Here is a 15,297-nt window from a genome sequence, read left to right on the forward strand (position 1 = left end):
ATTGAGTTTTTTAGCCTCATGAGTCAGAATTTCAATACTTGGAAATGTAGGTTCAGTGTCATAAGACATGCTGTTACAACAACAGATTTTTCGGTCTCTTTTCTCTCTGGAGATGTTGTACATATGCACCAGTTTGATGAGCATCTGTCAGTATGAGCTGATCTGTGTTTCCTGCATTAGTTTGTCTTGTTTACATCGGTCTTCAGCTCTTCTCTTTAGTCTTGTGGCTGGTTTTTCCACAGCTCATTATGGTTTAAGACGATGACAAAAAAAAAAAAAAAAAACAGAACAAAGTGAAACCTCATGCTTGTTAGCATCGTCTCAACAGATGCTTCATGCAACCATAATTCTCATCTGAAATATGTCACGTTAATAAAGAGGGTGAGATGTCCTTAAAACTAAACTTTCTGTCTCTGTGTTTTCTCTACAGGATGCTTCATTAGCATATTTCATCAGCACTTTATTTTACAGCACAGTTCCACATTCATACTATGAGTAATAAATGTAGTAACTGGATAATATGCCTTGTCCTACCCACAGCCCAAACCTTAACCCATGTAGTTAGCTTACATTACAAGTACTCAGTTGAAGTTGAACTACAGTTGAAGTCAGAATTATTAAACCCCCTGAATTATTAGCCCATTTCCCCCCCCAATATCTGTTTAACAGAGAGCAGATTTTTTTCAACATATTTCTAAACATAATAGTTTTAATAACTCATGTCTAATAACTGATTTATTTTATCTTTGTCATGATGACAGTAAATAATATTTGACTTGATATTTTTCAAGACACTTCTATACAGCTTAAAGTGACATTTAAAGGCTTAACTAGGTTAGTTAGGGTAATTAGGCAAGTTATTGTGTAATGATGGTTTGTTCTGTAGACCAGTGTTTCCCAACCCTGTTCCTGGAGGCACACCAACAGTACATATTCTGGATGTCTCCATTTTCTGACCCATTAACTTCAAGTTTTGGAGACTCTTTTGATGTTATGATAAGATGATTCAGGTGTGTTTGATTAGGGAGAGGTTGAAAATGTGGACTGTTGGTGTGCCTTCAGGAACAGGATTCGGAAACACTGCTGTAGACTATAGGGAAAAATATAGCTTAACAAGGATAATAATTTTGACCCTAATATGGTTTTTAAAAAACTAGTTTTATGTATTATAGAAACAATTTAGCAACAATTCAATGTAGTTTAAATTACTGTCCTAAAGTATTTAAAATGAAAAAAAAAAAGTATTATTAATAAAACTGAATAGAAGTATTGGAATAATTAGAATTACTGAATTGAATATAACTGAAAATAAATGTTTTTCGAAATATTAAAACATTTCTATTTATGTGAATCTAAAATTATTCACAATATACAAGTGAAATAAAAGGTTTGTATATGGCAAAATATATGTGGCAAAATAAAAATGGTATTAATTATAAAGTATATAAGCAATAAATCTCAGCACAGCACCCTGGAGAAACCCCCAATCCAGTGCTGTGAAACCAGTTCACTATTTACTGAGCTGTTCTGACTATTCATGATACCTGCTGGAGTTTAACATTGGTTATCAATCAGCTGATGAGAAATCAAACTTCTTATGTCATGCAGAAGATGCCATTGGCCATGGTTATTTTTGTTAGCTCAAACTAGAAAATATACATTGTAAATGAAAACAAATAAGGGTGGAAAAACTAAAACCAGAAAAACTAAAAACATTTATCTGAATAACATGCCTGGACATTAATAAAACTTCAATTAAGATAAAAATGTATTTAAAAAAAAATCTATATTATTAAAAAACACACAAAATAATTACAAAATTACTAAAAAAGAAGATACAGAAACTAATAAAGATATTAAATAGTATAATTAAAATAAGAATGAAAAACAAAATAGTAAAAATATATATATATATATATATAGAACAAGGCATTGTTCAAAACCAGCTGGTGCATAACAAAATATTTCACTAAAATAAAACACAAACCTCAAGACTAATTAAATTATAAAGACTATATTAATACATAATAAATAATAAAATAACAGTAGAACTTACAGCATGATCCAAAACTTTTCTACATCAATGCTAATCAAAATCTTAATCAAAACTAAGATTGAGAATAAATATTAAAATATCGGTGACTGGCATGCCATTTAAACAATGACCCAACAAGTGGGATCTGGCACATAAAAACATTATTTAAAAAAAAAATCAAATTAAAATAATAAAAAACGATTAAAAAGCTAATTAAAATTTAAATATATAACTTCAACTTTTTCTTTATCAGAGTCATAATGGCTCTTTCTGCAGAAAACAATAAAAACAGAAAGAAACATCTACCACTACTCATCTTAAAATTAAAAAATAATAAATCGTCCAAGATAAATCTACAGCACTTTTCTTCTCTTACCCCATCATTTACTTTATGAAAACCTTTTCATCAGAAGGACTTTATGAAGTGACATGTGTTGAACTATTAACGCAGTAGGAAAATCACCTCTGCTTTTGCATGTGTGAATATTTATTTCCCCCTGATGTTGTACATCACTAGCTACTGATTTAAATAAAGACTTAAAGACACAATTTACCTATGATGATAGCCTCCGACTCATTTACACATCAAAGACCAGACGCTAAACAAAGACAAAGATAATCAAAATGCAAACTTACTAGACAATATCAAAGAGAAATGTATAAAACTACACGTGTATAAATATGCTAATCTATTGGGATTCACTGACAAATACATTTTAATGAAACCGTGTTGAATGATGTTGGTGCTGTAGAAAAGCTGCAGAATAAAAGCATTGAGGCTGTATTTCCTGAAAGAGCCACCAGAGACGGTGATGAACCGTTCTCTTCATCCCCCAGACGCAGCAGCAGCGCTGGGTTTAATTTCACAGCACAGGTGGGCTGCGGAGATCATCTCAGACTCTGATAGACTCACTCTATTATCATTCCTCTCTTACAATCCCCTTTTGAGCGAAAGCTCTTTGCATTTCTATTAAGAGTTTCATTAGAGCTCAGTTGATTTGATCTGAACTCTCAGAAATGAAGATACGCAAGCGGTCACTGGGGTGGTCCCACATTTATACCTAAAGGGCTTCTAATGATTCCTTAAAGACATAGTTCACCCAAAAATTAACATATACTCACTAGTTACTATTTACAAGTGGTTCCAAACCTTTATCAGTTACTTTACTGTGTTGGACACTGAAGAAGATATTTTGAAGAAAGCTGAAAACCTGCAACCACTGACTTCCATAGTTGGATACTATGGAAATCAAAGATTACAGGTTTCCAGCATTCTCCAAAATATCTTCTGTTGTGTTCAACAGAGAAAACAAAATCAAACAGGTTTAGAACAAGCAGATGTTGAGTAAATAATGTCAGAATTTTCATTTTGGGTGAACTCTCCCTTTAAAAGGTACATTTTAGTATATTATTAGGCACGGGATGATAACCGGTTTCAAGGTTTAGCGCGGTTTGGAAAGTCAAGGTTTTAAAACCGCTAAAATTCTCTGTTATACCGTTCCTAAGGTGTATATGAGGGTTTTTTTAATGTATTTTTACTTGTTGTAAAGAAATTTTTGTTTTGAAACTAATGAAGAAAGCAGAAGTCAATGATTTATTTTAACTACATAGCCTGACATCTTTACTTTTCCAAAATATTATAAATGTTTCCTAAAATAAAATATACTTTGTTCAATGGGGGGGGGGGGCTTTTTGTTTTACCCAGACATTTAAAAATGACTTATTTTAGAGCAGTCATCACAATACCGTAATACCGTAAATGTGGTACTTTTGTGCAAGGTTATCATACCATCAGAAACATATACCGGCCCCCGCAACAGTACAGCTTTTGAAGTTTAAGGGTCCTAATATGTAACTTTAACATTTCAATATAAAAATTCTTCCAAATATTGCACTAGTTACTTATCCAACTTAATATTTTAAGTTAACTTCTCTGGATGGAATTTGTTGAGTGACTAAATATCAAGATTTTCATTATTCTGTATTTTATGCAATGTTATTTTTATGCAGTACGTCACTGCATGCAAAACAATAGTTAATATTAAATAAACAATTACATATAGTAAAGAAGATAATAGGGCAGCACGGTGGAGCAGTGGGTAGCACAATCGCCTCACATCAAGAAGTTCGCTGGTTTCAGCTCCGGCTGGGCCAGTTGGCATTTCTGCGTGGAGTTTGCATGTTCTCCTCCTGTTGGTGTGGGTCTCTCCGGGTGCTCCGGTTTCCCCCACAAGTCCAAAAACAAGTGGTATAGGTGAATTGGGTAAGCTAAATCATCCATAATGTATGTGTGTGAACGAGAATGTATGGGTGTTTCCCAGTGATGGGTTGGGACTGGAGGGGTAAAACATGGGCTGGATAAGTTGGCGGTTCATTTCGCTGTAGCGACCCCTGATTAATAAAGGGACTAAGCTGAAAAGAAAATGAATGAATAATTTTGTCAATACATTCGATTTATCCTCAGATAAGAAAACTAATTTTAAATTGAAATAAATAAACAGATTTTTCATTGTACTTGAGTGTTTCCAACATTATTCTTAGTTAAGACAACTTTACAATTTGAGTTTAAGTTGAGCTAAACCTATTTACATTGGACACGATTAAAGTCTTGTAGACTTAATCTTCAGTTAAGACTTCACAATTTATGTAACTGAACATTTTAAGGAAGCACACTGGTGGAACAACACTTTTTACAGTGTACAAACGTGTACTTCTTGATACCACTGCTGTAATAGCTTGTTGAATACAGTACTTGAGAGTGTTTTCACCTTTATTGACAGGACAGTGGAGATTTACAGACAGGAAAGTATAGGGATCAGAGAGAGGGGAAGGATCGACAAAGGACCTCGAGCTGGGAATCGAAATCAGGTCGCCATGAGCACCTGGGTGCTATATATCGATGCACTAACCACTAGGCTATTGACGAATTTCTGGTTTGTAAACATTCAGGATGCGCGCGCATCGAGGTTGCAAAAAAAAAAACGGGAGCATTAGCATTTACAGCAAGGGAATGACATCCAATGCGGTACAGAGTTTGTTATTGTATTAGAGATAAGTCATATTGATTACATATTTTATATATATTATTTACATAATGCTTTCAGCGTATTATAACAGCTCATCACCCAGTGATAATGACAGTTATTCGACAAAATTACCGATAAAGTATGCGGCATTCGTCTGACAGGTCCATTTGCGATAGCACCCTCTCAAGCGTGTCCAGCCCGAAATATACAATCTCATTGAAACTCCAAGTGATTTTACAAGAGAGAAGTTAAAGGCCTACAAGTCTTTGTATACCTACAATTTTGTTCTGTGTGGTCATGTGCAAGAAATAATGCTCAATGATTACCAGATTCAAAACTAAGTAGTGCTAAAAAAGGAAAGAAGACGAAGCTGTACAAGGCCTGGGTATTCATCAACAAGCAAAACAACTGCATTCTGACAGCGAACTGCACCTGTACGGCAGGGTATGTGAACTTACATTGTTACATTTCATTCTACGCATTCAGTGTCCGCAGTTTAATTAATCATATTAAACTGTTTTTACTGAAATCATTGCTGCAATCAAAAATGAATGTGAAAGTAACATGTTTGATTCAGCATAGTGTGAACTTACCTGATATGAAATGAGAACTGCAGAGTCCAGCATTTTTAATTAGGTCCTCACTCCATTCAGCTCTTATGATGACTGTTAGCCCAAGACGTCTGCGGTTGGCATTAAAAGCAATGTGGTGTACGGTAAAATTTAAGTTTTATATTATATAGTTTTTTTTAAAGAAAATAAACTGTAGAAAAACAAGTGCACATAAAACTCTCAACAACTTATTTTAGGTGCTCCATTACAACCAAAAGGAGAAATGAGAATGACCAGCCTGATAGAGCTGATAGAAAGAAGTAACTTTCAACTGAGGTCTGCAGAAGAGCATCAGCGTGACAAAAGATGAGCAGGTGAGCTACATCAGAAGAGCCCATCGGACAGCAAATGAACCAAAATGTGGACAACACAAGAATGTCCAAAAATATTTTGCTGGGCTGATGATTTCTACTGATACATTTGGACCTTAAAGACAAAATTTAGAGTAAAAAACAAGAGAGCGTTAATCCATCTTGCCTTTTTCAGCAGTTTAGGCAATGATGTGGGGGAGATTTTTCTTATTTACTTATTTTTTTGCCACACTTCACTTCAGATTTAAATGCCACAGGGTAGGTTTTGGAGAATTGTTTCAGAGGACCAAATCTTAAGATGCCGCATCCAGCAGAATAATATTCAAATCTCACAAAACTGGTTTCATGAACATGACAGTGAGTTCACTAAACTCAACTAGTATGACCCAAAAGGCCTACAATTCTGCCCTCTTGTGGTCATTTACAATATTGACATTAACTCGTGACTAGACTGTCTGATAATAATGCTTCGTCAAAGTTGTTTAATGAAATAATTTGCTACCTACCTACCTAGATACATAATTATCAACATTTCCCTTTTAACTTCCACTCTAAAAAATAAGAAATAAAAAGCTATTTTGGTTAAAAAAAGATATTTTTAATAATACATGGAACATGTGGCTATTTAATAATAAAGTGAACCATGTTGCTGAAAGAGCAGAGCTTCAATGTTGTTCGAATGACTTAAAACTAAAGAATGTAATGCAGTTCTCAATAATTTAAAACAATTTACTTACGTTCAACTCAAAAAACTTAAAATTTGTTTTAAAAATGACGTTTTTGCTCAAATTGGCAACATAAATGTCACGTGTCATATACACACCAATATTTCGTCTGTACGAAATACTGTCAAGTAAGGTTACAGCTGTGTGTATTGAATCTTTTGAGAAAAATACTAACTTTAGACTATAATAGCTAGCTATGGGTGAGTATTGTGTATTTTGAGGCAATTAATAACTTTAGTTTACGTTAATTTATAACAGGCCTACTCTACCAGCGTGACCAGACCTCCGTTTGTCAACAGAGGCTGGATCCATTTATAATCTTAGAAAGCAACAGCAACGGACTCTCTGATCGACAAATACGCAAGTAAAAACAGTCTGAGGTTACATTTCTCACCAACTCTTTAGGAAAACGCCAAACGTGCAAAATACTTTGTCCCACTCATAACTTTCAATGTCAGAAGGTCGCGATCATCCAGTGAAGTAATGAATAAAGTATCAGCGGTCTTTTATTGACCTCTAGCGGACACATTGGGTACTACACTACACTACAGTCCATCATGGCGGCGTCCACTCGACTCATATCCAGGTTGACGTTAGTCACGGGTGAGATTTATAACATTTCATTCATCTTAACGTCTTTGTACATGTCTATTAAGTTTGAAAGCATTTTATAGTTTGGCTTTTTTTGTCATACAAGCCATACTGCTGGTGTCCATTTCAAGTGCTCGTATATTTGTTTATATAACGCAACACTAAAGGTTACAGATATGCAATATTATTTTATATTATTTATACATCAAATAAATACATCAGTTAGCTTCAGCTTTCTTTTAACCATTAAAGTACACGGCTGGATGTAATGTATACATGCAATTAAAAAGCATATAACGTTTATTTGAAGTTAAATGCAGTAGAAAGTGCTGGGAGTTTTGTGCACATCAGACATTTGTTGTTCAGATGGGTAAGTCATGAATCTGTGTGTGTGTGTGTGTATTCAGGAGGTGGCAGTGGCATCGGCAGGGCAGTCTGTCAGAGATTCGCTACTGAAGGTGCTTCTGTAGTAGTTGCTGACCGCAATGAGGAATCAGCCAATCAGACGCTGGAACTGCTGCCACGTGAGCACAGAGGTCAAGAGCATATGGCACTTGGGGTGGACGTGTCTTCAAAGGACAGTGTGGAGAAGCTGGTGACCAGCATACAGGTGTGAAGGACATGTTCACTGGCTACTCTAGAGATTTAATGTTGAATAATAAAATAAAAAGCTCATGTTTGTCTTGTTTTCTCGCAGTGTCACTACTTCCAGCCTCCATCAGTGTGTGTGAATGCAGCCGGCATCACTCAGGATGAATTTATCCTCAAGATGGAGGAAGACGACTTTGACAAAGTCATTAAAGTCAATCTCAAGGTACTACAGTCCAAAGGTTAACCTAAAGGGATAGTTCTTAAACCTAAAGGGATTAGTCTCCCTTAAGTGGTTATGAAACCTGTAACTATTGACTTCCAAAGTAGGAATAAATAATATCGAAGTCAATGGTTACAGGTTGATATATTTCTCTCTTAGGGCTTTTTACACTTAAAGGGATAGTTTAAGTGTAAAAAGAGCTTAAAATTGCGATTGCTCTTGTTACAAACCTGTTTGATGTTTTTTCTTCTGTTCTACACAAAAGAAGATATTTTGAAGAATGTTGAAAACCTGCAACCATTGACTTCCATTGTTTGAAAAACAAATACTATGGGAGTGAGTCACAGGTTTTCAACATTCTTCAAAATATCCTCTTGTGTTCAACAGAAACTTATAAAGGTTTGAAAACACTTGTGGGAGTAAATTTCTATAACTATTGACTTCCAAAGTAGGAATAAATAATATGGAAGTCAATGGTTACAGGTTTACAGCATTCTTCAAAATTTCTTCTTTTGAGTTCAACAGAATAAAGTAAAACAGGTTTGACTCAAGTGAAGGGCGGGTAATGATGACAGAATTTTCAGTTTTAGGTGAACTATCCCTTTAAATTATTACCATGTTATTAAATTATAATTGAGATACATAGAGAGGATCAGAAGAATCATCTAAAAGACTGTAACAGATCATTTGTTTGTTTCGGTTTTGAAAGAAATCTCTTTTGCTGCATTGGCTAATGTGTAATATTTCGAAATAATATCACAGTTTAAATTAATTATCTTAGATTTTATTATATTTTACACCCTGTAAATCAGGGGTGTCCAAACTCGGTCCTGGAGGGCCGGTGTCCTGCAGATTTTAGCTCCAACTTGCCTCAACACACCTGCACAGATGTTTCTAGAAAGCCTAGTAAGTGCTTGATTAGCTAGCCCAGGTGTGTCTGATTGGGGTTGGAACTAAACTTTGCAGGACACCGGCCCTCCAGGACCGAGCTTGGACATGCCTGCTGTAAATTGATCAGCATCATTACTCCAGTCTGCAGCAGAGATGCCCAAACTAGAGCCCGCGGGTCAACGTTGGCCCATGGTAACCTTTGATTTGTCCCACCAGCCCATCTAAGAAGAGAGGGAGAATAATGGGAATCCTTTTGAGATTGTCAATTCAAATTTAATGTAACCTTTCGTTTGTTTTATTGTTTAAAGCTAACTCTAATTAAATGTTCCAAGTAAATGGTGTAGATCAATCAGATTTTGTTTAAATGTGCATCCTGTCACCTGACGATGCTGAGACTTTGGTGAGCAAATCGAGTCGAAGGCAGATTCTGCTTGACTAGTGTATTCAGCATTGAACTTCACTGTGATATAAATGTGATTGTTTATGCTTTAATTACAATAAGTTATCATTTTAAAAGTGATTCTGCATTAGTTCATACAATCTAAAGTATTTTTTCTATTTATTTTGAAATATTATTAAAAAAATTATGAAATTACCCATGGCAACTTTAATCAAATATAGTTTGGTATATTTACCTTAAGCCCACAGCTCTCAATGATATTATAGCTGCGTCCCAAATCACATACTTATGCACTATTCTACGCCATTTTGTAGTATAAATAGTGTAAGAAGTGCGTTCACTCTGAAAAATCTAAAAATAATAAGTGCACTTTAATTACCCGGATGATGGACTCATTCAGCCGGTAAAATGAGTGTGTTATGATGGACACTTTACACACTCAATGACCACAGCTTTGCTCACGTAGCGGAAGAGGCAAAGCTATCGGGTGGACATGTTGGATAACTTTATTTATTGTGGATGGTGAAAGCAAAATTCTCCTACGAGAGTGATTATAGCGCCTCCCGATGGTGAATGCAGTTATAATCATGGGTGGTGTTATTTGGTACTTTGGTCATTTATTTCACTGATTTGGCAACCGTCAAACGTCATCAGGGAACGGTTTGAATTTCAGCTGAGTAAAAAACCCTTAGTATCCCATTTGGGACAACACTACATACACATACTGCTGTTGAGTGTGTAAGTGCGTAAGTACATAGTGTATAGTGTGCCATTTGAGACGCAGCTTTTGTTTTAGGCCCTTCATACTAAAAAAGTTTGGGCACCGTTGGTCATCAGCAGGGGTGACCGACCCTGTTCCTAGAGATTTACCTTCCTACAGATTTCAGCTCCAACCCAGATCAAACACACCTGCCTGTAATTATCAAGTGCTGTTCAGGTCCTAATTAATTAGTGCAGGTCTGTTTGATCAGGGTAGGAGCTGAAATTTGTAGGAAGGTAGATCTCCAGGAACAGGGTTCACAAGGTCACACGACCCTTCAGAAATCATTCTAATAGGCTGATCTGGTGCTCAAGAAACTTTTATCGACATTATAATTGTTTAAAAAGTGAATATGAAGAGTTCAGATGCGAAAACCTCTAAGTGCTGTCTGAAATTTCCATCGAAAATGGAATCCTTTGTTTATGTTGAGATATTTCACTTTAAATACCAGGAAAAGGACTTATTCTTTGCCTTAAAAGTGATATTACTGAACATACACACAGGAACCTGATAAAATGACTCATTTTAGAGGACAATTTCAGATGGCATTTGGAGGTTTTTGCATCTAAACTCTTCATATATTTAAGCGATACATTGTGTTTCATTCTTCTTTGAGAGATTGAAACACTTGTGACAATATAAAGGTCTTTACTGTCACTTAGTATCAGTCTAATGTTGGCTAGTTAGATCAGTCTAACCCAGGCATGGGCCAACTCGATCCTCGAGGGCCGGTGTCCCTGCAGAGTTTTACTCCAACACTAATCAAACACACCTGAACACCCTAATTGGTGTCTTCAAGATCAATAGAAAGCTACAAGCAGGTGTGTTTGATTAGGGTTGGTGCAAAACTGTGCAGGGACACCGGCCCTCCAGGATCGAGTTTGCCCATGCCTGGTCTAACCCAGTGTTTCCCAACCCTGTTCCTGGAGGCACACCAACAGTTCATGTTTTGGATGTCTTCCTCATCTGACCCATTAACTTCAGGTTTTGGAGTCTCTTCTAATGTTCTGATGAGTTGTTTCAGGTGTGTTTGATTAGGGAGAGAATGAAAATGTGTACTGTTAGTGTGCCTTCAGGAACAGGGTTGGGAAATTCTGGTCTAACCAGTTGATTCCCCCTGACATCTGTAAAGTGCTTTGAGGACCCAGAAAAAGGCCTAAATAAATGGGAGGAATTATTATTAACGTGTTCTTGCTGGATAACAGCTTTATTTGATCTTTCTTTAATGATCTCAGACTTTTAATGTGTGTATCTGATTTCTTTCAGGGCACATTTCTGGTGACTCAGGCAGTCTCGAAGGCTTTAGTCTCCGCAGGGTCCGCCAAGGGCTCCATCATCACTGTGGGCAGTATCGTGGGCAAGGTCAAGCATTTATAACATCATCATCAAAGCAGAAATCATTACAATGAGCATTTCACACTTTTACAACACAGATTATTAAGAAAGCATCAGTGCATACACACATTTGCACAGGGTTTCATCAGAATCTCTTTCTCTGGCTGCAGGTTGGCAATATTGGCCAGGTGAATTACGCCTCTTCTAAAGCAGGAGTACAAGGACTCACTCGCACTGCAGCCAAAGAGCTGAGCAAGTAAGAGCATTTAACATCACGAAAATATTTAACGATGGGTGGCTCAGTGGTTAGCACTGTCACCTCACAGCAAGAAGGTCTCTGGTTCGAGTCCCGGCTGGGCCAGTTGCCATTTCTGTGTAGAGTTTGTATGTTCTCCCCGTGTTCGTGTGGGTTTCCTTCGCAGTCCAAATACATGTGTTATAGGTGAACTGGATGAACTAAAATTGGCCGTAGTGTTTGAGTGTGTGTGAATGTGAGAGTGTATGAGTGTTTCCCAGTAATGGGTTGCGGGTGGAACGACATCAGCTGCGGAACATATCCTGAAATAGTTGGCGGTTCATTCCACTGTGGTGACCCCTGATAAATCTAAGGAAACACAAAGAAAAGTTGTGTATCTGTATGTTTTTTTATTGTAATATATTAATATAAATTGTTGTGCCCGTCAGGTTTGGTATTCGCTGTAACTGTGTGCTGCCGGGGTTCATCACTACACCCATGACTGATAAAGTCCCAGAGAAAGTCATCGATAAAGTAAGGAAGAGTGTATCTTGTTGTTTTTTTTACAGATTTAATTTTATTATGTATTATATTTTTATATTACTTATTATTGAATTAATAATTTCTATTAGATGATTTGAATTAAAATTGCATTGTCTGACTTTAACGCATTGTCAGATGACTTGCTAAAATAAAGGGGTAGTTCACCCAAAAGTGACAATTCAGTCATTATTTACTCATCCTTCACTTGTTGTTCCAAACCTATTTGAGTTTCTTTTTCCTGTTGAACACAAAAGAAGATGTTTTGAAGAATGCTGAAACTCTTAACCTTTGATTTCCATAGTTTTTTTTCATTGTATTCTTCAAAATATCTTCTTTTGTGTTCAACAGAATAAACAGGTTTGTAACTATGAGTAAATGAAGACAGAATTTTCTTTTTGAATGAACTGTCTCTTTAAAGACAGACCTATAATAACTGAGCACTAATATCGTTTATTGTGTTTAGATCACATCCATCATTCCACTGGGAAGAATGGGAGAGCCTGCTGGTAAGTACATTTTCACTATACAAAAATATCTTCATAAAATGTTCGAATAATTATCGTCACCTTGGAATTATAATGTTCTATCTGCGTCCTGAATGATTTTGAGATAATGGGGTTTAAAGATTTTGCGTTCCATTGCAAACAGTATGTGTGTAACATTTGTTTTTGAAATAAAAAGTCTTAAAATGTAAACAACTTATAAAAAAAACATCCCATAATGTAAATAAGTAGTTATTTAATAAGAATATGTCAATAACTCAATTTTCACAAAAATGTCAGATAGAACCTTATAATTCTAAGGTGACGTTATATTGATGATCACTACATACAGGTCTGTGTGTTGATATATTTCTCTCTTAGGGCTTTTACACTTAAAGGGATAGTTTAAATGTAAAAAGAGCTTAAAATTGCGATCTTTTATTCACTCTTGTTACAAACCTGTTTTTTCTTCTGTTCTACACAAAAGAAGATATTTTAAAGAATGTTGAAAACCTGCAACCATTGACTTCCATTGTATGAAAAACAAATACTATGGGAGTGAGTCACAGGTTTTCAACATTCTTCAAAATATCCTCTTTTGTGTTCAACGGAAACTTATAAAGGTTTGAAAACACTTGTGGGAGTAAATTGTTTTTTGGGGGTGAACTGTCCCTTTAAAAAGTCTAGTTAATAAACTCAGTGTCATTCTGAAGCGGGATGAAGGGAGTCCTGTGTAATCTGTCATCACATTTATTGTGGTTAATAATTAACTCTGGGTTACTCTGTACGTTCCTCTACCTCAGGTTATAAATCTGCTGTGTCTCTCCATGATTGGACAAATGCAGCATGTGACCCGAGTGTCCGGCCACATTTACAGCAGCAGGATTTATTTAATCATAGCCATTTTATATATAATAAAAGTCTTTCAAAGCGATTTGATTAAAGAATCAATCCGAAATATATGGACAAAAACACAAAGATAAAAGACTGTATATCTAACATCTTTAATGAAGGAAAGAACTACAATCCCATGATTCCCAAATGACACAATTAGAATAAAAATGACAATATACTACACAATACAGTATATTTAATAGCTTTCTCAAAATATCCACATAGATTTATACACTTTTAGAGTGTAGTGAGATGTGCTTTGTTTGCTCCTGCTCTCTAATTGGTGAATATTTCTAACCAGCATTATGGGTAATGTAGTTTTGTAGCACAACATTTGATTTTAACCCAATTGTTTTATATATTTAATAAAGTAGGTTAAACAAAGCATTTACAATTGATAGACAGTCTCGGAGCCCATAACAGCTTTGTCTGTAAAGGTAAATCATTTCTTTTTTTAAAGTCTTTTATTGTTTTACCACGGTGCTAATCTCAGTGTGAGACCTTTCTCTGTTCGCAATTAAAATCAGGGTTAAAACGATAATAAAACTGGTGTTAAGCCCATTTTTAAAGCCTTTTCTCTCCCTTTTTTTATTTGTCTGTGCAGAAGTAGCTGACGCCTGTGCGTTTCTGGCGTCTGATGACAGCCGATATATCACCGGAGTCAGCATTGAAGTTGCTGGTAAGAAGCTTGATCTCTTTATAAAGCACTATTTCAGCAGAAACACATGTGTTGTTTTATTTAGAAACGTGCTGTTGTCAGTTTGTTTTGTACTGATCTACAGTTTCCTCTTTAATCCATGCAGGCGGACTCTTCATTGGCTGAAACAGACTGTTGAATGTGACTCAATCGTGCCTTTACCTCAGTCAGAGTGTGTAAATTGTATTTTAATTGCTGTAAAAACTGCCTACACAATATAACAAATGAAAATTAATAAAACTCTATATTTATACAAGTCAAGAGAGTGAATATTTAACACAGCAGTGTTTCCCTACCCTGTTCCTGAAGGCACACCAACAGTCCACATTTTCAATCTCTCCCTAATCAAACACACCTGAATCAACTTATCATAACATCAGAAGAGACTCCAAAACCTGAAGTTAATGGGTCAGATAACGGAGACATCCAAACTATGTGCTGTTGGTGTGCCTCCAGGAACAGGGTTGGGAAACACTGTAATACAGAATTAACCGCACACAGGAAGGAAGTGTGTTGATGTGTGGTTTAATGGGAACTTTAGACCAAAACAACAAGTCAAAGAATTGAAACAGTTAACAGTTGAAGACCCACACTTATAAAACTGGAGGACAAATAAAAGATTGATATTTTAAGAGGTGATTTGATGGACATACGCATGATGGCTGTTTAGATGATGATCTCAGTTTAGCAGATCAAATATTAGCACGTGACAACAGTAAACAAACAGGCAAAAGAACAACAAAGGAGTCCAACAGCTCTTTAAATAGATTATATATTACACAAACAGACTTTGAAGTACTTACATTGAAAACGTTTTAGCACCATAAAGACAGATGTTCGTCTTTCGCCGACAAAAACAACCCTTGCAGTATTGTCCTTGTGAGAAAACCACACAAACAACTTTTCGTTCACGAATCATTTTTATAGCTTTTCCTTCTCCTCAATCCTTG

At 35.8% G+C, this 15,297-nt stretch overlaps 2 protein-coding genes across 9 annotated transcripts in view; one reads left to right on the forward strand and one right to left on the reverse strand.

Moving 5' to 3' along the window:
• The first annotated feature begins 7,211 nt into the window (after positions 1-7,211).
• Positions 7,212-14,603, forward strand: hsd17b8 (hydroxysteroid (17-beta) dehydrogenase 8). Its single transcript, XM_056479610.1, has 9 exons — positions 7,212-7,311; positions 7,707-7,909; positions 7,997-8,113; positions 11,428-11,523; positions 11,667-11,752; positions 12,181-12,265; positions 12,738-12,780; positions 14,255-14,329; positions 14,454-14,603. Exons 1-9 carry the CDS (start codon positions 7,266-7,268, stop codon positions 14,471-14,473), a joined length of 771 nt encoding a protein of 256 aa, XP_056335585.1. The 5' UTR covers positions 7,212-7,265; the 3' UTR covers positions 14,474-14,603.
• A 253-nt stretch (positions 14,604-14,856) lies between these two features.
• Positions 14,857-15,297, reverse strand: part of col11a2 (collagen, type XI, alpha 2) — a 47,043-nt gene continuing 46,602 nt past the window's right edge. For all 8 annotated transcript variants that reach the window (XM_056479589.1, XM_056479592.1, XM_056479590.1 and 5 more), the window contains one exon: positions 14,857-15,297. This exon is cut by the window's right edge and continues 1,301 nt beyond it. The gene's annotated coding sequence lies outside the window, so the exon portion shown is untranslated.

The sequence above is a fragment of the Danio aesculapii genome, chromosome 19 (assembly GCF_903798145.1).
Source record: "Danio aesculapii chromosome 19, fDanAes4.1, whole genome shotgun sequence".
Classification (NCBI taxonomy): domain Eukaryota; kingdom Metazoa; phylum Chordata; class Actinopteri; order Cypriniformes; family Danionidae; genus Danio; species Danio aesculapii.

Coding starts and splice junctions, on each gene's coding strand:
- hsd17b8 (XM_056479610.1), top strand. CDS start 7,266: ATGGCGGCGTCCACTCGACTCATATCCAGGTTGACGTTAGTCACGG. Junction 7,910..7,996: donor AGCTGGTGACCAGCATACAG/GTGTGAAGGACA, acceptor GTTTTCTCGCAG/TGTCACTACTTCCAGCCTCC. Junction 12,781..14,254: donor AAGAATGGGAGAGCCTGCTG/GTAAGTACATTT, acceptor TTGTCTGTGCAG/AAGTAGCTGACGCCTGTGCG.